The sequence below is a fragment of the Anarrhichthys ocellatus genome, unplaced genomic scaffold (assembly GCF_004355925.1).
Source record: "Anarrhichthys ocellatus isolate YVR2014 unplaced genomic scaffold, GSC_Weel_1.0 scaffold7, whole genome shotgun sequence".
Lineage (NCBI taxonomy): Eukaryota > Metazoa > Chordata > Actinopteri > Perciformes > Anarhichadidae > Anarrhichthys > Anarrhichthys ocellatus.
In genome coordinates, this window is record NW_022280037.1 from 3,973,652 (window position 1) to 3,997,469 (window position 23,818).

The window sequence follows — 23,818 nt, forward strand, 5'->3', positions numbered from 1 at the left end:
GGGCATCGAGACGTGGGGTGGACTTTCCATTTTGGGGCGGGGAGGGGGGCACAACCAAAATAGTCTTGTTTACCTCCAATGTCTGGCTCCACCTTATTGAGTTACAAAGCCGCTGCTGCGACTCAGATTGGCCACTGATTGATCAGAGCTCTGATGGCGAGAGGCAGCATGACTGACAGTCTGACAAGGATCTCAGACGGGAGCTGAGTAATGCATGTCATGTCATTTTCCCGGACACACCTGAGGTTCAGTTTCTCGTCCGGGAGGAAAAACAACAGAGCCGACTTTATCGCTCTGCCATCTGCATTATGGTAAACTGGACATTTTCCACATCAGCCGGGACATCAAAGTGCAGTAAATGTCACATTTGAATTTTGAATGTGTTGGCAATTGATATGAAATGAGAAAGTGTTCTCAATGTTTAGAAAAAATCATACTTTTATTATCCAGCTTGCAACCAAGCAACTTAAAAAGTGATAGAATATATATATATATATAATAGAGTGAGCGTATGTACTGTAAGATTCAACAAGCATTTGCTTTCACACCCTCACTAATACTAACATGGGTCTATAGAAATTCTCAGACTCTTCAAATCTGTTGAAAACAACAGTTAGGCACCTGATGCAAATATCTCCCACAAGCCTGCCAAACCTTTAATTATTAGCTCCAGTGATAGCACTTTAAAATAGCATAGATTTACTGTACATATACAAGTATTACACTAACGATGCTGAAAATGATCCAGTCCAAATGAATCCCACAGCATCAGTTTACAGAAGAGTCCTTTTTTGGTCAGAGGGTTCGTCCAGAGAAGGATGCATGCAGGTCTAAGGACCCAGACTGGACCCAAGGCGACAGCAGAGCAGGTCACATGGGGTAGAATTGCGAGGCAGCCTCAGACGACTGGATTTCCACCTGAGCCATCTTGAACTGGGTGCACTGCAGCCATTTGCGCAGAGCAAACGGAGGGGCTCCGGCTGCCTGGCCCTGCAGACACTGGTGGTTCACACGGTTCTGGATGGCCTGGAGACGCAACTGCAGCCCCGCAGACAGATGCTGATGAAGGAAGGAATGGAAGATGACAACGTTTTAGACATCACACAATGAGTCAATAGTAAATTGCATTTTATTAATCTGCCTCAAAGTTTTTTCTTAAAGCCTTACCTTAAGGTTTGACTGAATCATGGGTAGCCACATAGGGATTAACTATAGGAAAGAGAGAGAATGGATACATATTATGTTATCTGTTTAGGTGATCATATATTAACCATGTAGCAAAATACCAGAATTATAGCAAACCTTGACAAAGATGGTTGAGTTGCACTCCTGCAGGGCTTCCATCAAACTAATGACATGAAGACACACCATTTCTACCATCTAAGAAAGAAAAATGAATCAATCAAAACTGTGATTTTCTCAAACATAGTTACAGTTTCTTCATCACATATGGAATAGAAATCAATCCAAACACATCACATTTCCATGCACATTTCTTCTACCTCAGCTGCCTTAAATAATTGTCAGAGCACTCACCACTTTATTGTGAGCCATGAGCTGCAGGATGCTGGGTGTAACCCGACTCCAGAACTCCAGGCCAGTGAGGATGGCGTTGGACGAAAATTCTGTCTGGTTCTGGTTCTGCAGGGACGGAGCAGCGGCCCCCTGCTCGCAGTAGATGGTCCACAGCTGGGCAAACATGAAGGCGTGGAAAAGAGAGCACATGTGCAGCACCGACGTCTGGGGACAGAGATCAAGACCAAAACAGAAAAGGCCAGTGAGGAGGTTATAGATTATATTAACGAAACCTGGGAACATTTGAAGGGATTTGTTTCTGCCACACCTTTGACTGTTCCGGGAAACCAATGAGGATGACTATTAAATGATCTGCGATGTGGGAGCCAGCATCTAGAGGGATGGGCATGCAGGAGGTGGAGCCCTGGTGCAGGGCACAGTGCGTCAGGGAGCCCAAGAGTAGCCAGGACAGCTGACGAATGTGGGACACACACTCGATGAATTCTTTTGGCCTTCAAAGAAAAAAACATTGAAATTCAGTTTCACAAATCAGCCCACAGTATATTCAATTCATTTTTACTGTCATACCTCTCAGGATTATACTTAATCTTTCACCATCAGTTAGCCTAACTAACATTCGTGTTCACCCAAGTTACATACAAGCATATTTTGTCACTTATATCGATTTTTGTTCCAGGTTTTGAGATTTCTGCCCGCACACCAAAACACTGTGAACCGTTTTTTCTTTTGCCTCATGGACGGATATCTTACAACCTGGACGATTGATGGTAAATATTGCTAGAGATATGTGAGGGAATATGTTGTCATGTAATTTGGGTCGGCTGACGTCTGTAGTTTGTTCATTCTTACCCTTGTTGCATGGTGGATGGCGGATGATAAAGCCAAGGAAGATAACGGACCACAGCTTTGTTATCACGGTGATTGCCTTTGCTGATCTCCATGGCGGCGACTTGTGCCAAGCCCACTTTCAGGTTCCCCCCGAAAGTGTCCTCATGCAGCGGCTGACAGCAAGCCTTCATATGGCTCTGAGTAACACATTATGAGTCAGGAAAAGATAAGGCTGAATAACAAGCAAAACATGAAAAAAAAAAAACTCAAACTACTACTACTAAAATACTTTGAGAGTTGTGGCACTCACTCGAAGAACAAGACTTACTTTTAGTTTGGTTAGCGTGTGCATATCTGCAATGAAGTCCAGGAGTTCACTTATGTATTGTCTCATGCATTCCATGGCTGCTGTTGTGCACTGTGGTGAACAAAAAACGGTTTATCCTTTAGGAGGAATCCCAGTGTGGAACTATCATTATTTCACACTGTTTTATGAGGCTGATTCTAATACGATCCAAACACACATCTTATGAAGTCTTACCCCCGGCAGCGTTAAGATCATGTGCTTTTGGATGATGGTGGATTCTGCCAGCCGTGTACCAATATCTGCACAAACAAACTGAGAAATTCCACAAAAAAAATAAAGCAGGTTTTAGATTTGTATTCAGGATGAAACACTTTGATTTATTTGGTTCTTGTAAACTGAAGGGCATAAAACAATATTTTTTACCTGGACCAGCAGTAACAAGTTTGTGTCAGGCAGCGGAGACTTGAACTTGAGAGCCTGCAGAAGCTCTAACACCACAATGCGGGACATGTAGAACTTATCTCTTTCCTGGATGCGAGGAGATAGAGAGTGGAGTAAATGTACTGATGCAGCAAGGCTGCCTTTTTCTATTATCACTCTCCCTTACTCATGCTGCGAGGAGAGCATAAACTCTGTAGCCTGAATAGAGGGGGAAGGACAGGCAGCGAGAGGGGAGGGAGGCTAGGCCGGGAGACAGAGAATAGACAGAGAATAGTGAAGCTGAGGAGTAGATTTAGGCCAGTCCAGATCTCTCCTCCCAGAGTCCCAGGCAGCTCAGATGAGGCTGTCAGGCTGCCTTCTCCCTCCCTGAGGACAGGCTGCTCTCTTTGTTCATCCCTTCCACACAAAGCCCAGCTGCCTGTTTACAAACCACACTGTCATCTTCTGGCTTCCACTTTGCCTCTCTCTTTCTCTATGCAGTCGTGTTTGCTTATGTTAGGCGCAGGCACATGCTCTTCCACTCTTACAGAATGCAGAGCTGCCTCCGACTCTCACTGTGTGGCTTGTTAATGTGCATACCTGTGCGCGGCACTCTCATAATTAAAAGTTAGTGGAACATGTCCGTTTGGTAAATAGCAAATTATAGGCTGTTCTTAAGCTAGAGGGCCCAGTAGCATTTGGCGTGTAGTGCAGTGCCTGTGACAAATGATGCATGGTGTGACAAACTTTAGTAGGACTAGAGAACCTGGCTTTGTGTCCTCAAAACCTGACCTCCAAAGATAACTGAGCGGCGCTTCCCAGAAACCTCTCCTCTCCAACTGCAACTGCACAGGACAGGTTCCAAAAGCAATTGCTCATAGTGACTCTGGGTTTTGAAAAGCGGATATATACGGTGAGGAATTAAAGCGGGTGTAGAAAATCAATACTGCAGGAGACATAAAGCATGCAGCGCTGACAGTGGTGGAGGACTGAGGATCCATCTGGCCCAACAGTGCAGACAGCCCTGGCTCCATCTCTGTCTGAGACAGCCACTCAGAAACACACGGTCAGCCCTCGCACATCAACTAATCATGTTAATCAATACTAGCTGACTGCCTACTTAATCATCTTTGACACATGGCCACATTTCTGGCTGACTGGAGAGTCAGGGAAGTAGGTAGAGCACCAAAAGAGTGATGAGTGAGAGGCCTGCGAACAGGAGCTCAACATTCTTAACACTGCAGATTAGTTTAAAAGGTTTAAGTCTTTCAACACTGCATACACACTGGATATTAACACAGGCTTCATTCCAACATACTAAACTCTCCCTACACAGAAAGATTACATGTAAATACACTCAAGAGTACCTTGTTGAAGGCTTTGTAACACAGTCCACATAGTTCTACGAGGTAGGAGAGGCTGAACATGCCATACTGGATGACAAAACTCAGCAGCTTGGAGAAAGAGTCCAGGAGGCTCTGTAGTGTGGAAGAAGAAGAGAGAGGGTTAGACATTTACTCAAATTTGGACATATCAGTAAATTAAATTCTGACCTGGGGTGGCTTACCCGGGTTGCGTTTGTAGTTGGGATTTTCAGTAGACTAATTATTATCCTCAAACTGGAATCCATGGGGCACTAATGAGACACACATATTGCAAGAAAACAGTTGAAAAAAATCTTGACTATCGGTAGGTTTTAAAATGCAAAAGTTGAAATGTACTGCATGGTGCACAGGCAGCCATATTCCCGGACTTTAGATTTGTGTGCAGCGATAAATTGATTAGAGTACATTAATTTGACCTCCGAGGTCAAAATTGCCAGAGTCAAATCAATTAAATCTATCCTATTGAACCTGACAAGGGCACTGCTAGATGCTTTTTCCTCCAGCCCATAATCACATTAGACCATATCAGACCATGACTAAGTGAACGGGAGAGTCGATATATACTTTTAGAGGAAGCACAGAGGGCAGTTTTGTGAGGAAGGTCTGGAACTGGTTGCAGATGGTTGTCCACAAGTTGCTAGGAGAGTCCATGGGAAGAGCCTCCATGAAGGTGGCAATGTTGTCCAGGCAGTGCAGCATTGTGCCCCCTGCTGGTAGACTCTTCTTGTTGTTCAAACCCTGGAGGGCACAGAGGCATAAACCATAGCAGGGTTATATAATGAAATTCTATAAGCGTAGATATTTCCATTTAACTGATCATTCAGTCCTGATCAATCACAATGCTCATGATGAGAGTGGGGGATTTAGGACACTGGAGCACAAATGATTGCTTGGATGAGCTCATGCATCAATGGGTTCTTCTCTGTGTCATTTATTTAACTTTAACAGTAACAATAAACTGATACAGAAGGCAGGTTTTCTTGAATGCCCTCATGATTTGTTGTTTTAGATGGGCTTATGCTGTTACATGTAGCTGTAACCACAAAAGACTTTGCTTTGACAAGAGCTCCTCCTGCTGGTTAAATGACTTAACACAAATGCATGAAGAAAAAAGAAAATCCCACCTCGAGGAGCATGTTGAGGGCAGCAACAGAACTCAATTCATTAAAATCTATCAGGGAAGATGCAAGTGTTCGCAAAAAACTTCCATCTGCAAAAGAAGAAAGATTGAATTTATCGAATGGATGTGACAGAAAGACCAGTGGGAAACTATTAAGTTAGACTTATCATTATGGAAAATTAGATACATTCAAATAAATATGTAAAGTGAAGTATTTAAATATAGATCTACTAGAGGTTATAAAACGTTGTGCAACAAGGTCAAAACACACAGAAATGAGCAGCTAAGACATGCTGTAAGTCTCTATAGAAATAGTGCAGGTACATTTGAAGGACTTTTGAGTCAGTAGTCAGTGGTATGAGCAGACCTTTGATGTTACTCTGGAAGAGCTGGGGCAAGATGCCATTAGGTGCCAGCTGGTGAAACATACAGCGGAGGAACTGCTTTGCTACACCTGCTACATTCCCTGGGATCAACATACTGCAAAATATCACAGGGAGAAAGGCTGTGTTGGACATGCGATCACACTTCACATTTATTATTAAACCCAGCCATAAGCACAGTAAACACTGTTATGACAATTTCAATGTCTCATACCTCTCAGCTTGTCCAGAAAAATTGGCACTAGATGCCAACCTGAAAGAAGTTAAAGCAGTGGATTAGGGCTTTGGGATGAATTATGCATGAGTTCTGAGTGTGAGTTATGAAACTTCATTTAAAGGTGAAGTGCTGTGTGGATGTAGACTGCAGCAGCAGCTGTACCTGCCCACAGACTGCATGATGTCAAGGAGCATTGGCGCAGCCAAATCAGGGCTGAGGTGGATGAACATGGAGAGAACCACCACTGCTAGGCCGAGAGTCTCCTCGTCGTACTCCTCCAGCACGGCTGCACAGTCCCGACACCTGGGGCATCGCATGGAAAGGAACCAGGCCAGTCTAAGCATGATGATAACCTGTTTTAAGACATGTACAGCTGCTGATTGATTGATTGATTCACCTGTCAGACATCGTGGTAGGCTGCTCATCAATGAACTCTTCAGGCGCAGGGACAAACATGCTGACTGTGCTTGGTGCAGAGAGCAGACTGGTCTTTGTTGGCCCTGTAGAAAATGAAGAATATCAGTGATGAAAAAGAAGAACAGAAGGCTTTTGGTAAGAGTCAGTTATTAGATGCTGAATGATGTCAATTAGGAATATTTACTTTATTTGATTTCTGTAGATACAATATGTTACTACTGTATGTCCATATGTCTCCTCAAGGGGTCATTATAGGATAAAGAAAAGTCTTAAGTGACTGACCCGTGTCCCAGGTGCTGATGTTGTGTGGCGCACTGGATTGGTGTTCCAGCTGTCTCTTCATTAGCTGGCTCATGGTCAGAGCTCCCAGAGAGCCTCGCTTCACTTGACGGTACTGAGCTAAAGGTCAGACACAAAAACGATACCCGGGGTGAAATACCTACTTCGACCGTTTCAGCTCGACATCAAGTGTGTGTGGTTACAAAGAAATAGGTAAGACACACATGAAAAGCGACTATCAATGGGATTTTTAAATGTCATGAGGACTAAATTAAGTCAAGCACTTAGTCTGCTTGAGGGACTACAACATCAAAAAATAGTTCTGAGTGAAGTTATTTTGAAAAAAGAATTTCTAAAACATATTTTTCTGCATTTATCTCAGGGATTTTAATGGCTTTATGATAAGATGTCTAACAATATTATGTGATTTTATTGGATATTTCCAGCTCCAATATGAAGATAATTTGCAAAAAGATTGTTGTCTGTACAGGTTATAGAAGAGATGGCACTTAAACAATCTAAAAATGGACAATTATGGCCCTCATAATGATACCACAGCAGTCAAATTGAATGAGGTTTATTAGGGGACTAAGAAGCAAAGTATTCGGCTCCTACTTGATACTGAAGAGCGGTGGCTTGTTTCAGGCACAGCAGCTTCGAGCGTTGGGGCTGAGGCAGATTCTCGTGGCTTTTCCAATGTAGACAGAACTTTGTGATCTGCAAGGCAATATGGGTAAATAATGGGCGGGGCATTGGCATCAGAGTTTATGCCATTTTCTACCAATACAAAAAGCTGCTAAGATATGGACATTCAGTAGTAATAAGCACTACTTTTGCAACAATTAGGAGATTAAAGTTAAAGTTGATTTAGTACAAATTTAATAACAGTCTCTTTTGTGAAGTTTAGTGTTTGGTTTCCCGCACCACCAGTTTCAAATTTAGAAAATCACAGTTTGCAGTTTGATCTTTGGTTTTGCTCTAAAGCTGTGAAGCTTTAGGATGAAAGGAAAGGAGGAGCGAACACATTCAGAGAAACAAACAACAGGACACTGCACAGCTGGAGTGGATGGTTAAATATGATAGATATGATAGCTTACAGATGTTCAGAGTACACATATATTAGAAAAACCTTTAGAAGCATACCCATGTCTCTGAAATATTCATCTCTATACACAAATCATGTATCCTTTACATCTATACTGTCCATTGTCGAATGCTTACTATCACTGCCATTGGCTTCCATTTTATTTGGAATATGGTGTGAAAATCTATCAGTAGTCTTTGGTTGAATTGTGCTATCCATCACAGCGAACATTAAGCCTGTATTCATTTTAGTCAAAGCTGTATTGTCATTATGTGGCAATGTAAATGAAGTGCAGACTGATCAGAAAATCTGTTCGGAACATAAGCTGTGAGTCAGTGATTAAGTCTGGAGTGAGGCCCTGATGTGATCTGTAAGTGATGTTTTCAGAGTCTCTAGTCTGTAGAAATATGGAACCACTGGCTGCCTGTAACCATGGAAGAAATCAATTCTAAAACACATCAGCATTGTTTGTGAAAGGGTTAACTCTGACCTAAAGTCTAAATGATTTGTAGTAAACAGGCTTAAACTTGAAGAAAAAAATGCTGGTATGGTCCTTTAAGTTCAGTTAAAACTATTGTAGGTTAAACGTTACAAAAAGTGATTATTGAAAATAATAATTATCTTTATCCAACCTTCCTTCTTACCGGTTTCTGTGGTCTGCTCACCAGCCAGCTTGTCGAACATATTGAACGTGATGTCCAGGTATTCCCTCTGGATGGCACTAACCGCGATCTTCCTCTGCTTCCGTTGTCGAGGAACAATCTGGATTTTAAACTCTGTCTCATCATTGTCATCTGCATTGTCAGGTTTTTGGTCACTGTCCACTTCATCACCCATGTCGTCGTCCTCTTCATCATCCCCATCCTCTTCTTCATCGTTGCTATCACTCTTGCTTTTTTCTGGTGAGGACAGAGGCTCTGCCTTGTCTTCTGGGATGTCTAAGAAGATTGTCCGACTAGAGGGACTGGTCCCTGGTACGATCCCGGTCTTTACCTCATCGCACATGTCGTCAAGGGAGGTGTCAGGGACATGTGCTGTCTTTCTCAGCAGGTCTCTCTTCTGCTTCAGGGTCATCGGGCTTTCATGGCAGACATTTTCCACTCGGTCAGGAAGATCCAGAGAGGCGCTGGGAGTCATGCGGTTTGGCTTCTTTGCTTCAAATGATTGCTCTGAGCCTCCCAATCCCACCAGCAGGTCTGCAGTCTTAACGTCACTCGAACAATCCTCTACACTCACCTGCACCACAGGAGACAGTCGCAAAGTCTTGCTGCTAACAGGGGACGCAGAGAACTTAGGACTCCCGTTGAACTTGGAGGCTATGATGGCGGTAAGGTCAAACTCCTCATCGCTCTCTATGATCCTCAGAGGAGGCAACTGTTCAAACACCAAGGAGTCGTTGTCGGACATGGAGAGCAGTGAGTGTTTTTCTGGAATGGAGGTGCAGTCAGAGGAGAGGTCAATGAGGTCTTGGTCCTCCTTCCCCTGAGCTGATCCTCCAAGTGAGCTCAGGTCCAACTTGTCCTCAAAGGTTTCCATGCAGCTGAGGCGAACCTCTGGGATGACAGGCTTGGAACCCCGCCGGTCCACGGCATCACTGCCCTCCACCCGAACCGAAGAGCCATCGGATGATCCTTTGCCATGATGCTTGCCATGCGTCGTGGCTGAGGATGGAGGCAGGTCCACCGTGGGCGCCTGCATGTTACAGCGATCAATGCAGGATTTACGTCTGTGTTCGTCCAGATTGAAGAGGATGGAGTCAGTGTTGGACATGTCCAGAGACTTCTGTTTGCGCATGGCCTGCAGCCGCTTCTTCCTGGTGCTTTCCTCCCTCACACAGTGCAGAATGCTGTCCTGAAGGGCGCTGGCTTCACGATATTCTGACAGCTCAATTTCACCTGATACACAAAAATAAAACTCAGATAAAGTGAGACTCTCCTCTCGAAAACATGTTCAGCTGTTATACTAGGTTTGACTCTGAAAGCCTCTGCTTCTTACTTTTCTTGGCATTGAGCTCTACCGGCTGGTACTTCAGAGACTTGCCACCGCCAATCCTCTTCAGGCGGGCAAAGAAGGTCTGTGACTCCTTGTTAGCAGCACCAGTCGGCGTGTCATGGACGTCTGACTCATCGAATACACTGTCCTCTTCTAAGATGGAGAAAAGATTTTTTACATCAGTGCTGTATTTAAGAGGCAAACAAACAGGGAAGACTGTCATTTAATCCCATTATAACCTGCACAGAAGTTTTTTCTTCTAAATTGTTCCCCTAATTTGCAGTCATAAATAATATCCTTCGTAAGAAGAGAGTTCCACCTAAAATCAACATTTCCAAAAAATGTTCAGCAGACTAGACGTTTTAGAAGTCTGGTGTTGATATAAAAAACATACTTTAATTTGATTCACCTTTTTCTTTCTCGCTGTAGCGGCTCATGTTAGAGTTGTCGCTGTAGAGTGGTCCTGCTGTAGCGTGTGGACGACAGCTGTGATACTGGGCATTCAGTGTGTTGATGGTGATGTGGATCAGATGGAGGACCACTTTACTCCCATCCATGTCTCTGTAAGGGTACTTAGATGGATAGAAATATATTATAAGCTGGTAAGCAAGAAAATATGTAACAGCAAGAGACTTAGAGTTGAAAAAACATATCAACGAGTAAACTGAAAGAATAATCCATTCAAGTAAATCCCATTAACATGCAGTAATAATACCTTATAGAGGATAACTAGCAGGGCTTTGAGCCACATCTGTCTGATGTTTGGCCTCAAGGCCCAGAGAGAGCATCGAGGCGGCTGCTGAAAATAGTGTCTCAGCTGGGGACACGTGCAGTACTTCAACACCTGGACCACCAGGGGGAGCAGCTGCTTCCCCAAACCAATATTGTAGTCCATCACCTGAAAGAGACACCAGTTAAATTCCCCAGCATTCATGTCATACTGTCATATTCTTCACAATGTGCTATTGAAAATACCAGTTAATCTCTAGCTGCAGTCACAGAATACCAAAAAAATGTCAATCACTTGTGCAATGCCAGCGATGAAGGCGTTGAAGCAGGTAGAGGTGCGCATCTTCTGAGGTGCAATCATGAAGCAGCCCTCCTGTTGGTCATAGCCCAGCAGCACATACAGGTGACGCTTCACTGTGTTGAAGGCCTTGGCACTGCCGATGTCGGCCTCGGCGCTGCTCTGGTCTTTAGCCATGAATTTCATGAGCACCATGATGAGCTGGTGAACCGTCTGGTGGTCGATGCCCGCGTCCTCAGGAAGCAGGTCTCTGATGACGGTGTCGTCCTCGGGAGACGGGGTCTGGCCTACAAGAGGGGGTGAAGTGTCAGGGTTAAAGTGCGGGAGGAAACGTGCTGCAGACAGAGGAAAAGATGGGCAGAGGGAAGGGTGCAGGACCGGCGGAGCAGTCAACTCATCCTGTCCACTTCTCTATCAAGACAGGCAGAGACATCATCATGCAATACACATACATCAGCGCAATGTGTTTATGGAATATGTAAACAGGGTAAACACAAACAAGACCAGCTAACTGTTAGAGAGTGTTGCAACTTTATGATATTTCAAGTCAATTTAATTTATATGTACCCCGTGTCAAAATTAGTGTGAACAGAATGAAAAAACAATGACTGTCCCCATAGAGCAAACATTGCTTTTTCATATTTTCTGTCATAATTTCACAGCGGCGTTATCGATAATCATTCTGCATTCTCCTCCAATATAATGTGATTATGAAAACTAATGTTTCAGATTTAGGTTGTTATTTACCTGGCAGGACTTTCTCTATCATATCTCCCAGTGTCGGGGCAGAGTGCTCTTGCCTCGTAAGCCTTAGAGCTAAAAACCACATACGAAGAACACAATTCAGGAGAATGTACAGGGGAGGTAGTACAGGACACATGTGTGAGCTTCATGGTCACCCAACACATGTGCACACACAAACACATAAAAACACAAAGAAAAACACACTATATGGCCTCGGAACAGTGTGAAATCCAAGTGTTTTGAAGAATTAGGTCTAATCACAAATATGAAATCTCAGCCAACACAAGTAGAATCTCCCAAAGACTCCAAAAGAGAGCTTTCTGTGCAGCGCTAAAGAGAAAATGAATGACATGGTTGGGGGTTCCTCCTTTATTAAACAAAGCAATATTTAGATATTGAAGTGTGATGAACATTGGGAACAAAGAAGTGAGCAGAGAAATATTAGGAAAATGGTTCAAATTTGGTCAAATAGCATTTGCAAATAAGCATTTAATTTCACCCACAAGGAATAGGAAATAGGCCGTGATCACCACATTAGGACAATGCAAACAGCGGCAGGTGCTTCTCTTCATACGAAGTGATAATGAATTGACTTTAGATAAAGTCATGGATTGAACCTGTAATTTCAAGTCGAACAAAGCACCTATGAGGCACTTAAAGAAGTTGCAAACACTGTTCGACCACAGACAGACTGAGTGCTACTCACGAATTCGGTTGCTCAGTGACTCAGGGAGTGAAAATGCCCGTTTAGACTCTGTTGGGCCTCCCTTCACACTGTCACGTAGGGAACGCACACTCTTCTGCCGGTTCCTGGCAAAGCGGGCGCGTCGTATTTTCCACATTGCTGCATCACTGAGGTTGGCTACATTGGTTCGCACGGCTGTGATGGCTGTCAAAACAAAGATTATAATATGAAGCACTATTAGGCTGTAATGTTTATGTTACAATAAATAGTCTGTCAAGAAAAGTGCAGAGCAGGTGGAGCAGCTGTAAAAACTCTGAATGAGGACATAGCAGCTACGTACTAGTAGGGAAAGGGAACTCCTTGTTGCAGTCCAGGTGTAATTGAGCCTCCAGAGATAATGTTTCAAAACGGTTGACAAAGAACTCCCAGCTCAGCGCAGGAATGTCTTTCTTCAGGAAGTGCAGCAGCAGGAGCTTGCTGAGGATAATAGGCCGATCCCTCACAACAGTGTCAAACTGGAAATCCAGGCACAGGCATAACCCCTGTATGATAAACAACACACACATGTAAATATACAGGGGGACATAAACATATATGCAGCATTTAAATCCAATAAGCATCTGACTTTAATTGGGGCCTAACAACCTGCAGGGCTGGCCTCTTGATGGTGTCCAGCAGCAGTCTGGCTCGGGTGGCCACGGCTGGGTTGACGTCCTCCACAGAGGCCAGGAAGCAGCAGAAAGCGTGGGCCAGGGAATACTTCAGCAAGTGGTTTTTCGTCACCGCACCGATGTCCAGGAACCGACACAGCACCGCTACCTTCTCCACTGGGAATTTTCATGAGAATATAAAGTGGGCAAGAACGTCATCAGCGACACAGACAGATTTTACAATAAGAAGAGACAACTCAGCTCCTGCATGTCCGGCCATAATTACCTAATAAAGAGAATCAGCAATGAGCTCATTGATGAAGTTAAGTTAATGTATTACTTAGCTACTATTTCAAAGTCATATTTTGCTTTACATAATGCATGGATGTATCAAAATGAATTGTGTTTGTTAACTAACTGAGAAATGTCATAATAAATTATATTAATATAAAATCTGCAATCAGTTTGAATTACATAATATCTGTATCTACATGTTTGACATGCAAAATGTATAAAAAATAGGTAAAAAGTCTCATTTGCCAATTTCTCTATGGGTGTAAGTGTAAAAATGGAATAGAATACATTTCTATATTATAATGCTCATAAATTCAGATCATAATCTCCTGCATCCCGTGTGTGGAATTCATTTTTCAATCAGTAAAAAACGATCCTTCTAGTAATCATTGGTGTTATCATGACTCACTTAGATTGAGATCTAAAAACAGACGCTATATATTTATATTCTGAAATCCATAAACTTCCCCCTACTCTGGGCTGATGGATAGTACCCAGCGTTGACCACTAGGTGTCAGTGTGGAAGTTAAGAGAAATCCCAGAGCTGCACCACATTGCCTGTTGGTCATTAAAGGTTTTATATATATATATGTGTGTGTGTATGTAAGTATGACTTATGGCAACAGTTATATCTGTTTCAACACTGCTAATAAGAGGGTGTAACACTGTTAGAACATGTGGTCATGATATAGACCATCAGAATTTGAACCCGTCATGACGCATAATTTGAGTAGTTGGGAACACTGAACGACTGAATTTATTTGACTATTTTCTTGGATATTTATATACAAATATATAAGCTAATTACTACACCTTCTCGTGTCTCCCGTATGTTTGGGGCTATTGTCAATTCAATTGTTCTCCTGTTTCCCTGTATTCATGCATTGAGTCCTCTGCCTCTGTCTCAAGGTCTTACAGCTCCTCTCTGCCAATCACGAGGAAACAAAAAACCTTCAATCAATCCCACAAGTCCTCTGTCCCGCCTGTTTGAGCCACACGGTAACCATGACAACAGAAGGAGGAGATGTGGGCAGGCAGTGGTTTTGGCAGCATATTATATAAGCAGACTGGGGGTATTCATCTAATGGTTCATAAACCACTTTGCTTACAAAATAATTAAATAAAACCAAATATGACCGGTTTAGTCACATCATGATGAGGTGGTGTGATACTCTCAAACCATCTTGAGAAGCAACGGCAGAGATCAGATACACTACATATGTGATTTTACATCATAAGCCTGTCACCCACCTGCTTCAAATCGTGTTTTCCAGTCTTTGCTGTTGAAGTTTGTGTTGATGAGGTTCCAAAAGATGTCCGCCCCATGCGACAGAGACAGGGCGTGGAGAAGCTGAGGCACAGCCAGGGAGGCCAGCTGGCAAAACTCTGACTTCAACATGGACCACAGACTGAAACAAAACACCAATTTAGACCCACAACCACACACACACATTGCTGTCAAGGAGTTGGTTAAATATAACAATTTTATAAGAAAGTTGATTAAAGTAACTGTCAGCACACACCTCGGTATGAGCATTTTTTCCTGGATGTGGGCCAGAAACAGGGGGTGGTCCTTGCGGGCGAGGTACAAACACTCTCCATGGAGACACAGGATCTTTAGGCAGTTCAGCATGTTGAACAAGATGTCAGGCTCCTCAAACTTGGACATTTCCTGAATACGGAAGAGATGTGTGACTCAAAGTGTTCCATACTAAAATAAATCACAGAAAAACTCTTGGATGCCTCCAGCCTTTAATATACAAGTACCTGCAGAACGGTGTATATGAGCTTCAAAGACACAGGGAGCTGCTGGTAGGAGAACTTCTTATCAGAGTTATTCTTCATGGCTGGAGGGAAGAGGGTAGTGTTAGAAACAACTCAACTTTCTCATTACTTACATGCACTATAACAGAGCAGATGTGGTTGAAGTCAGTTAGCTTAGCTTAGCATAATGAATGGAAACCGGAGGAAACGGCTATTTCTTGGCCGGGGGAGGTACGTTTCCATTGTTCCATTGTTTCAGGATTCTCACTCCACCTGGCCAAGAAAGAGTCAGGTACAAAAAACCCTGTGAATGCTTTTTACTTCAGTTTCTATATAGCTTAAATAAACAAGATATATGGTGTTAATGAGCGATAGGTTTGTAGGTGGAGCCTGGCTAGCTATTCCCTGCTAGCTACTAGAGGTAGCTTCATATTTACAGTACAAATATTACGTTACATTACAGTCATTTAGCACACGCTTTTATCCAAAGCGACTTACAATTCAGTATCTATCTATACACCATAGGCACAGCTACGGGAGCAATTTGGGGTTAAGTGCTTTGCTCAAGGACACATTGACATGCGACTAGTGGAGCAGGACGGCCCTGCTCTCCACTTAGCCATGGTCACCCTAAACATGAGTTTGGCATCAATCTTCTCATCTAACTCTTGGCAAGAAAGCAAATAAACATGTGTTGGACTCTTCCTTTAAATACAAAGCTACAGCTAGCAGCTTAGCTACGGCAGTTAACAATTAATGAAATGATATTTAGTTATGACTGACAAATTGAATGATTTTCAACATTGCGCACAGAACTGATACACACTTGGGTTATCAGGAGAATAGTTCGTAGGGTTGTCAGTGTGTGCGCCGCTTGGGTTGTCTCCTTCCACGTTTCCATTCCCTGCACCAAGGGAGAAATCTGGCTGACCCAGGAGCAAGGTTTCCTCCAAAGTGTCTGTAGGTTCCTGCAGAGGAAATCAAACACTTAGCATAGCATTCATTTCGAAGGTTCATTTATATTAGATGCATACAAATTCATGCTGTGTCTCACCACAAGGCGAATTTCCTCTCGGGGGGTCAGCCTCTCCAGGAGCTCACAGCCCAGCTGGTAGCACAGGATACTGGATTGACACAGGCTGCACTCCAGGGCCTTCTCATCCTTCTGGCAGGTGTGTGAGCCCCCCCATGGCGCCTGGAAGACGTTGTTGACGATGCCCACGATGTCCTTCCCCAGGCTGCTGTCTAGACCCAGCATCACACCGTCATCCTGGAGCTCCATCTGGGACAGCAGGGAATACGACCGTGAAAACGGGAACAAAAAGTAGAGCACCACACACAAATCTCAAGATCCCACCTGTGGGCATTGTTGTCATTATTCTCTATATGAATGAACAAGAAGACGAATTGTTTTTAGACTGTGTACACTTCGGTGTTCATCCTTGGCAGATATTTAGTAATACGAATAAGTAATACGTAATAAGATACTGTTTGTAAAAAGACGTTTTTTTACTCCCATTCATATATTAACAATAGATAATAATCATATTTTTAGAGTAGTCCCTCTAGGAATATGATTGTTCTTATTTCTGTGTGGTTACCTGCTTTAGGATGAGGTCAAACATTAGGATGAAGCAGCCGAGGTTCATGTCATCATCGTCACAGTCCAGATCCAGAGCGCAGTGGCCGGTGGCGTGACCCAGGTTTTTAAAGGGGCTGCAGCGCAGGGGGCTGCGGAACGGGCTCCTGAAGGGGCTGGGGAACGGACTGAGGGTGTTGTGCTGCCCACGGCGTCCTGGATCTGACACCACGCTCACCTACAGGCAAAGAGCACATCGCTAAAGTAAAGTATAGTTTCATGTGTTTCACTTGAAACTCAAACCATTTATGCCTCCGACAGACTTTTAATCCCCAACGTCCCCCCAGTCATTCATAATAACACATGAGTGCAGAGTCGCTCAGCTATAAATTTCAATGATAGATCTGCATCACAGTCAAGTTCAATTAAGCCCTTTAAGGAAGCTATATTTAGACATTGGCAGTTACCATGGCAACACACAGTCCAACCCAATGAATGGTATAAAATAGAAGCAAAGAAGAATAGAAATGTGTCATAATCCTAAAGAGGTATCTGACACAAAAATAGCCCAAAAGAAAGCTCTCACACACATTGAATCAGGTGATGTTTTGAGTTGAGTGAAGTGTTTTTTTTAAATATACTATAAATCCTGGCTTATAACTGAGTCTGCAGCTAAACTAACTAAAATAAATGAAAATGAGTTTGAACCCTCACAGGGTTCAGGGCCTTCTCTATTGCTGCCCCCTCCCTCTGGAACTCTCTCCCCCAGCACCTAAAACTCACCTATTTAAATCTGCTTTTAACCTGCCATGCTGGTTATGTATGTTTTTGTTTCTTCTTCTTCTTCTTCTTATTATTATTATTATATCTTTTATTTTTTGCGGAATAGTTTTGGCCCAACTGTCTCCCTCACCCTGCGAGCCCCAGTGTTGCCAGTCAGATCTGAGGCGCGTGCCTTTCTCTGATTGGCCAGCTCTTTCAAAGAGTTCACACCATCAGAGAACATCCCGATCAGCAGCTGAAGAGGCACCACGATGTCCAGCTCTGACAGCACCTGCGTCCAATCAAGACACACAAAAAAAAGTAAAGGGTCTATTCACACTAGTTACAAATAAATATTTTTTCACATATTATGCAGACAGTTTTGATATTATTTCCAGTGATAAAATATCTGCCGTGGTGAAAGACGTGTTCAGATCCTTTCCTTAAGTTTTAGAAACTGAATACACTTTTCATGAGCTCAGAAAAACGGCTCTGTTTTCTGCTTTTTAACAATACATTTTCCACCTGATCCAAGAAGATTTCGAAATAGTTTATTTAGCTTAAGAAGAATTTTTTCGACCCACAAAGGACTAGTTCATCCTTCAGTTTATCATAAACAGTTTGTCATCTGGTGATACATGGTTTTCACTGGACAGGAAGGGTATACAATATACTATAATCTGTAAAGTTACTAAAGCAGAGATATGGGTATAAGATTTACAGAGTAACATTTTTCACCACTTCTTGAATGTGACCTATTTAATGTGGGTAAATCAAAGCATCTCTTGATCACGGTTGCGACAGAAAACTTGAAATTGATCCATGTATACAGGGCAGCAAGCTGTGAGTGCATATGGGATGAAAAGCTAAATCCCTCCTATCTCTCTCAGTCTCATTTGGTGACCCAGATCCATATTCAGCAGGGCCCCTGCCTAGACTCTCACACTCTATGATAACCTGTTCAATTCACACGCACTGTTGACAGAACCGTAGGCTGTGAACTGGACATGAGGCAGTGTGTGTGTGTGAATGTGTGTTTATGCTTGCTTACATGCAGCCACAGCAGAGCCTGCTCTTGCACAGATGCTGGGTAGCCAGAGAATCTGCAGCTGATGAAGCCAAACATTTCTTCCATGGAGAAGGGCAGGGGGCACAGCTCAATATCAAACATCTTACTGTAAGCAGAAGGCAGAGCACAATATTATGTTCCTTGGATACTGTTTCACAATCAGTGAGTTTCAGTTCAGTTCAGCTTCATTTTTAAAGTTGTGTGGTCCACACACTGCCTGTGTTTTAGCTCTCCGTCAGCGAGTGATTTCATTTATGCAGACATTTTCTAGAATGATACATAGGTGGAAGATACCACCTCTTTAGCCAGAGATTTCCCGCACTGTTAAAGCCAGTAATGGGCTTTATAGACCATTGAGGTCGAAAGTAGCATTTTTGGAAAAGGGCCTTCTTTCGCTGATTCTGTGGAATGACACCAATCATTCATCTTCAATGTTTGGACAACGAAAAAAACATATCCGCTATCAGAGTGTATTGTAGCTGCACTGTAAATATCTTGACATCATGTCATGTTGTGTGCATTTGGCCAGTCATATCCAGGAATAAGAAAAATACAAGTAACTCATAAGGAAATATTGTATCACCCTCACCCATGCTTATTTGAAATAACAAATGTCTTTAGTACAAGAATAACAGCTACAATTTGCAAACACTGAGGTTGTGGATGTACCTGAGCACTTCCCGGAACTCTTTGAGCTGGTGGTCGGGCACCTCGGTGCGGATGGACTCCAGCCACTCAGGCATAAAGCACTCCCACAGTGGCTGACTGATGACATTGTAAGGTATCAGACACAGGATGCGGTTCAGGCCCTCCTTCAGCTGGGTCACTGTGTTACATGACTTGTCCCAGTAACCTCCCACCTGGGAAGAAGTGTGAACGGACTGGCTTAGATCAGACATAGCCAAGAGATGATGATCTTCCCCTTCATCATTTTAATAAATCTCAGCCCTCAGTGACATGATGATTGAATGAAATTCATTAAAAATGTCACAAGTGCTATGGCTGAGATAAACAGAAGTTTGGATGTGCATTGGCTGGATATTTGCAGTTATAATGTTCATGTTAGTTGTGCTTTCTGAATATAACCTTTTCCCACCCTCATCAGCACCCTGCACATCCTCTATAATCTTACCCTGGCAAACTCAACAGGCTTGGGCAGCAGACACATGACCATGACGTCAAATCGCACTTCACACACTGTCTTTAGCCACTTGGTGACAAACTGAGGCTTTAGCTTCTCCACCAGGCTTCCGACCTCATCGTCCATCATGTAGGCGGTGGAGTGAAACCACTGGAAGATCATGCTGACCAGCCGAGCCAGACTCTCTGTCGGTGTGTTTTCATTGGGTGTGCACAGGCTCACCTGCAGATGTCAGAGATGTAAACTAATCAGTCAGATAACCATAAATTTAACGAGGTAGTGATAACAGGCCGTGCACTGTAAACATCGTTATCTCACGACTCCCTGTTATTGATTACACACCAGGAACCAGATGCCAAACTGACTGAGGAGCCGCTGGTCGTGCTGGTCGTCCTCCTTGTTGTCAAACTCGATGTTGTCCAGAGAGTGGTGGGAGGCGGACAGGCCCATCTGACGACGTCTGTTCATCTCAAACTCACGCTGTTCTGCGTGAATTTCGGCCTCCTTGAGAAGGCTGGATGGATATGGAGAGGATTACATAGGATTCAGAGAGGAGGAGAGAAGACATAAGAGAGTCATATTGATGGAGAAGATGCTGAAAACACAAACATCCTGACATGGCATAGACATTTATAATCTCATTTCATATGCCCTGTGACTGTGGCTGTGACATGTGAGTGTAAACACTGTGGATGTACCTTATAACGGCTTCCACGGTGCACACTAGCTCCTCCGCGCCGCACTCCCGGGTGTTGATGGGGGGGGGGCGAGGTCTGGTACAGATGGGTCTCCGCCGCAGCCCCCACCTCGCTGCTGTGGTGGTTGACATGGCAACGCTTGCAGTAGCGGACAGGCCGGTTGCCATGGCGCCCACAGCAGCCAGCCGAGAAGCAGGTGACCACGGCCCTCCTGACATGAGAGCTGCAGTTCTACAAAGACACGAAAGAGAGAGGAGGAGGAGGAGGAGGAGGAGATCAGTAGGCAATGAAATAAAAATATGCCACCATCACAGTAAATCAGCCAACAATGCATCATGACAAGCCTCTAAAAATAAACATATTTCCAAGCCTTTCAAAAGCAGCTAACTGCTCTGACTTTGAATATCGTCCTCTCTCTCCGATGTGCGTTTGTTTAGGGATGTTAATCTGTCCACATCTAGAGTGATAGAAAAAGTCTTTATGTATCCCAACGGTGTCTCAGGTTTCTAAAAATAAAAGGCATGGCCCTGGAGAGCCATCCTAATCTGATCAGCCTCTAATCTTGTGCCATTAGAGGGATGCAGTGCACCCTATCAAATTAACATAGCTGTCCTCTGATGATGACTTCTCTCACCCACCCTGCTTTCAACAACAAAAAAACACCTCCCTAATATTACTGACGCTGTTGCTGTTTACAGTATGTTCTATCTTGGGTGTCATGGTGTATTTATAAGTAGCTATTCTCAGATGAAGATGACTGAGCTGGTGTAAATCCAGTTGGGAGTTGAAAGGGCTTTCTAAAATGAGTGTGACAAAGCCTGATCAGAAAGGGAGGCTGTGGATTATAAACTGCTGGACAAACCAGGATGGAGGCCAGCTGTTTCCACCGACAACACGGCGGCGGCGGCGGCGGCGGCGGCTGCTCAGCCTGACGGGAATATACCTGAGATCATCTCACACAGTTTTACTTCTGTCTCCCTGGAAACCCTCAGGGAGCACTTGCCCTCAGCAGTGCGTTCAACAACAGCAAACAAACAATCACGCCCCAGCAGCTTCATTTGAAATGATGTGGTCTTTACCGAGCTGCTCGGACTTCTCAATGAAGAGAACATGTCAGGTTCATAAATAAATGACCTTGCTATGTATCACAGGTAACAATGGATTCCATGATTTGTTTCTGTTTTGAGTGATAAAAACCATTTAGAGCACGTGTTCTGTTTGATTTGTGTTTGTATGTGAAGTTGAAGGTGAGTGAGGGTAATCAGTAACAACAAATCACTGCAAAGGTTTATTTTTCCTCAATATGGAGAAGCATTGGATAATGTTCAATATGACATCATGCTGTAATGGGATGGATCAGAATAAAAATGAGCAAATGAGAGAGTCTTACCTTTTTTTGACAAATGGCAGATATCTCTGCTGCAAAGACAAATTAAGTTTGAATTATTAGCTATTATTATTATTAGTTTGCACACAACAGAAGTAGCTTTTTAAATGAATCACGTTTTAATAGAAACCTCTTTTTAAGTCTTCAGATGACTAGACTGTGCGTATCAGATGTAACTATAGCTATAAACATAATCAAAGTAAAGGAACAAATATGGGTACCTATACTAACCTTCTGTCTAATATATGTATGCTAAAAACCTGGAAATTGTAGATTATACTGAATATATTCCATGTATGTCCCATTTACTGTATGTCTCATTGTCTGTGGGGAGCAAGACAGACTGAGAGACAATCAAACAACTCTTTGTTTGTGAACACTCACCTTGGGGCAGGAGTACGTCAACAAGCCATTGAGCGTGGTCTCTGAAAAGGTGAAAGAAATGTATGAACAATGCGTGATGTATAGGCAAACTGCTCCTCTGAGCCTGTATATAAACCCACCTAGTGTAAACACAGCAGTCTCAACTTCCTAACAGAGCTGGGGCACAAATACACCTTCGCTCAATATCAAGTGACACTGCAGAGTCACGCAATTATTACATGCTAAACACTAGAGAAAAGACAAACAAGTGGCTGTGTGGTTTCGTGATGACGATCTCATTATCAGCGCAAGGGAATTACGTAACCATGGCGATGCATTACCCCTGGATTAAAGATGAACAATGAGGCACGGAGTATAGGTGATGTATGTGTTGAATGGCATTGTATTTAAGGAGGGGGAGGATCCGGGGGGGGGGGGGGGGGGGTGAAACAGATGCATACCCTGCTATCCTCTGGCTGCACTCCTCGCATATATAAAGAGGGGGGGGCTTGTCTCCCAGGGCAACGGAAAGAGTAGGATCTATACACATCTGCAAAGTAAGACAGGTAGTGTTAGAATATGGATGAACATACTGGTATTTTGATGTTTTATTTTCATACAAACAAGAGGGAAAGAAAACTATTTCTGCACATTTAGGGACTGTACAAGAACCGTCAGGGTGTGGAGGGGGACTGAACATTATGCATTACTTTTAAAAAAGCAATATAACTCCATGGAATTGGTACAATATATTAACCAAAGACTCATGACAACGTTTAAGATGGTATATTCGAAGCTAAACCTCGTTAATGGTTTGGTCATTTTCACATAGCCACCAATTGAAGTGGAATAAAACATATCATACATTACCTGTACCTTCCAATACCCATACTACCATACTATTTAGTATACCAGAAAAAAAGTAGTATGTCCCAATACATAGTATGTCAAATGCATTATGCCAAAAATACCAGAATGTCCTACTGCGTCCGGTCACATTGTTCAGAATGCAAGCCTTTTCCATTTGTCCCTCTCACATAGTACTCTCCAATGGTACTTTATCATGGTATTGCCCAAGAAGTCATGTGACAGCTATACCTGTCTCCCCACGCCTCTGCGTGGATGGCTGCGTGCATATGTTGCACTCTGTTCTCCTGCAACCTGTGCCTGGCCCTGTGCTAAACCTCAATGCTCATGGCCTCAATGTTCAGATGGTGCACTGTGATTTACTGTGCTCACTTGATGCCACCCTATCCTCAAGGGCTGCACAGGGTCACGGCTTCCAATTAAGCTCCCCTCCCTCTGTACCCCCTCCCTGCTCCTGGTAATTGAAATCTGTCAATGCCCCTGTTCCTAGTCTATATGTCGGTTTTGAGCATCGTGAATAAAAGCAGGTGGAGCTGATAAAGCAGAGCAGCAACAGCAGAGGCTGTTGTAAAGTAGCATAGAAGCTGATATCATTACCCCACTCCCACAGCTGCCCAGGCATGCACTGATTTATTTACCAAGGGGGCTCACAAAAGCAAACACACTGACACGCGCGGTTGAACTCGGCAAAGCAATGTGGCACATGCTCCGTGCCTTCCCAAAGATATTCTCAAGGCAAGCAGCTTTTGAAAGCAGAGTGTGATGCTAATCTAACTTCTTACAGTAATCATGTAATAAAGGGTTGTGGGATCCAACAACC

General features: G+C 43.5%; 1 protein-coding gene across 1 annotated transcript in view; it reads right to left on the reverse strand.

Annotated features, from left to right (window-relative positions):
• Positions 1-420: 420 nt before the first annotated feature.
• Positions 421-23,818, reverse strand: part of unc79 (unc-79 homolog, NALCN channel complex subunit) — a 32,181-nt gene continuing 8,783 nt past the window's right edge. The window contains 43 exon segments of the mRNA XM_031846990.1: positions 421-1,059; positions 1,168-1,209; positions 1,303-1,380; positions 1,537-1,740; positions 1,844-2,027; positions 2,386-2,561; positions 2,693-2,782; positions 2,906-2,983; positions 3,095-3,199; positions 4,459-4,569; positions 4,659-4,727; positions 5,041-5,214; positions 5,601-5,686; positions 5,964-6,076; positions 6,194-6,232; positions 6,359-6,499; positions 6,594-6,696; positions 6,896-7,012; positions 7,508-7,609; positions 8,621-9,871; positions 9,972-10,121; positions 10,378-10,540; positions 10,684-10,866; positions 10,993-11,282; positions 12,446-12,628; positions 12,765-12,966; positions 13,070-13,251; positions 14,620-14,777; positions 14,892-15,040; positions 15,136-15,215; positions 15,959-16,100; positions 16,187-16,414; positions 16,734-16,949; positions 17,625-17,765; positions 18,525-18,648; positions 19,212-19,402; positions 19,675-19,905; positions 20,026-20,197; positions 20,382-20,449; positions 20,451-20,612; positions 21,772-21,800; positions 22,153-22,193; positions 22,593-22,681. Of these exon segments, the coding sequence (XP_031702850.1) occupies positions 871-1,059; positions 1,168-1,209; positions 1,303-1,380; positions 1,537-1,740; positions 1,844-2,027; positions 2,386-2,561; positions 2,693-2,782; positions 2,906-2,983; positions 3,095-3,199; positions 4,459-4,569; positions 4,659-4,727; positions 5,041-5,214; positions 5,601-5,686; positions 5,964-6,076; positions 6,194-6,232; positions 6,359-6,499; positions 6,594-6,696; positions 6,896-7,012; positions 7,508-7,609; positions 8,621-9,871; positions 9,972-10,121; positions 10,378-10,540; positions 10,684-10,866; positions 10,993-11,282; positions 12,446-12,628; positions 12,765-12,966; positions 13,070-13,251; positions 14,620-14,777; positions 14,892-15,040; positions 15,136-15,215; positions 15,959-16,100; positions 16,187-16,414; positions 16,734-16,949; positions 17,625-17,765; positions 18,525-18,648; positions 19,212-19,402; positions 19,675-19,905; positions 20,026-20,197; positions 20,382-20,449; positions 20,451-20,612; positions 21,772-21,800; positions 22,153-22,193; positions 22,593-22,681 (7,026 nt within the window). The 3' untranslated portion in view covers positions 421-870.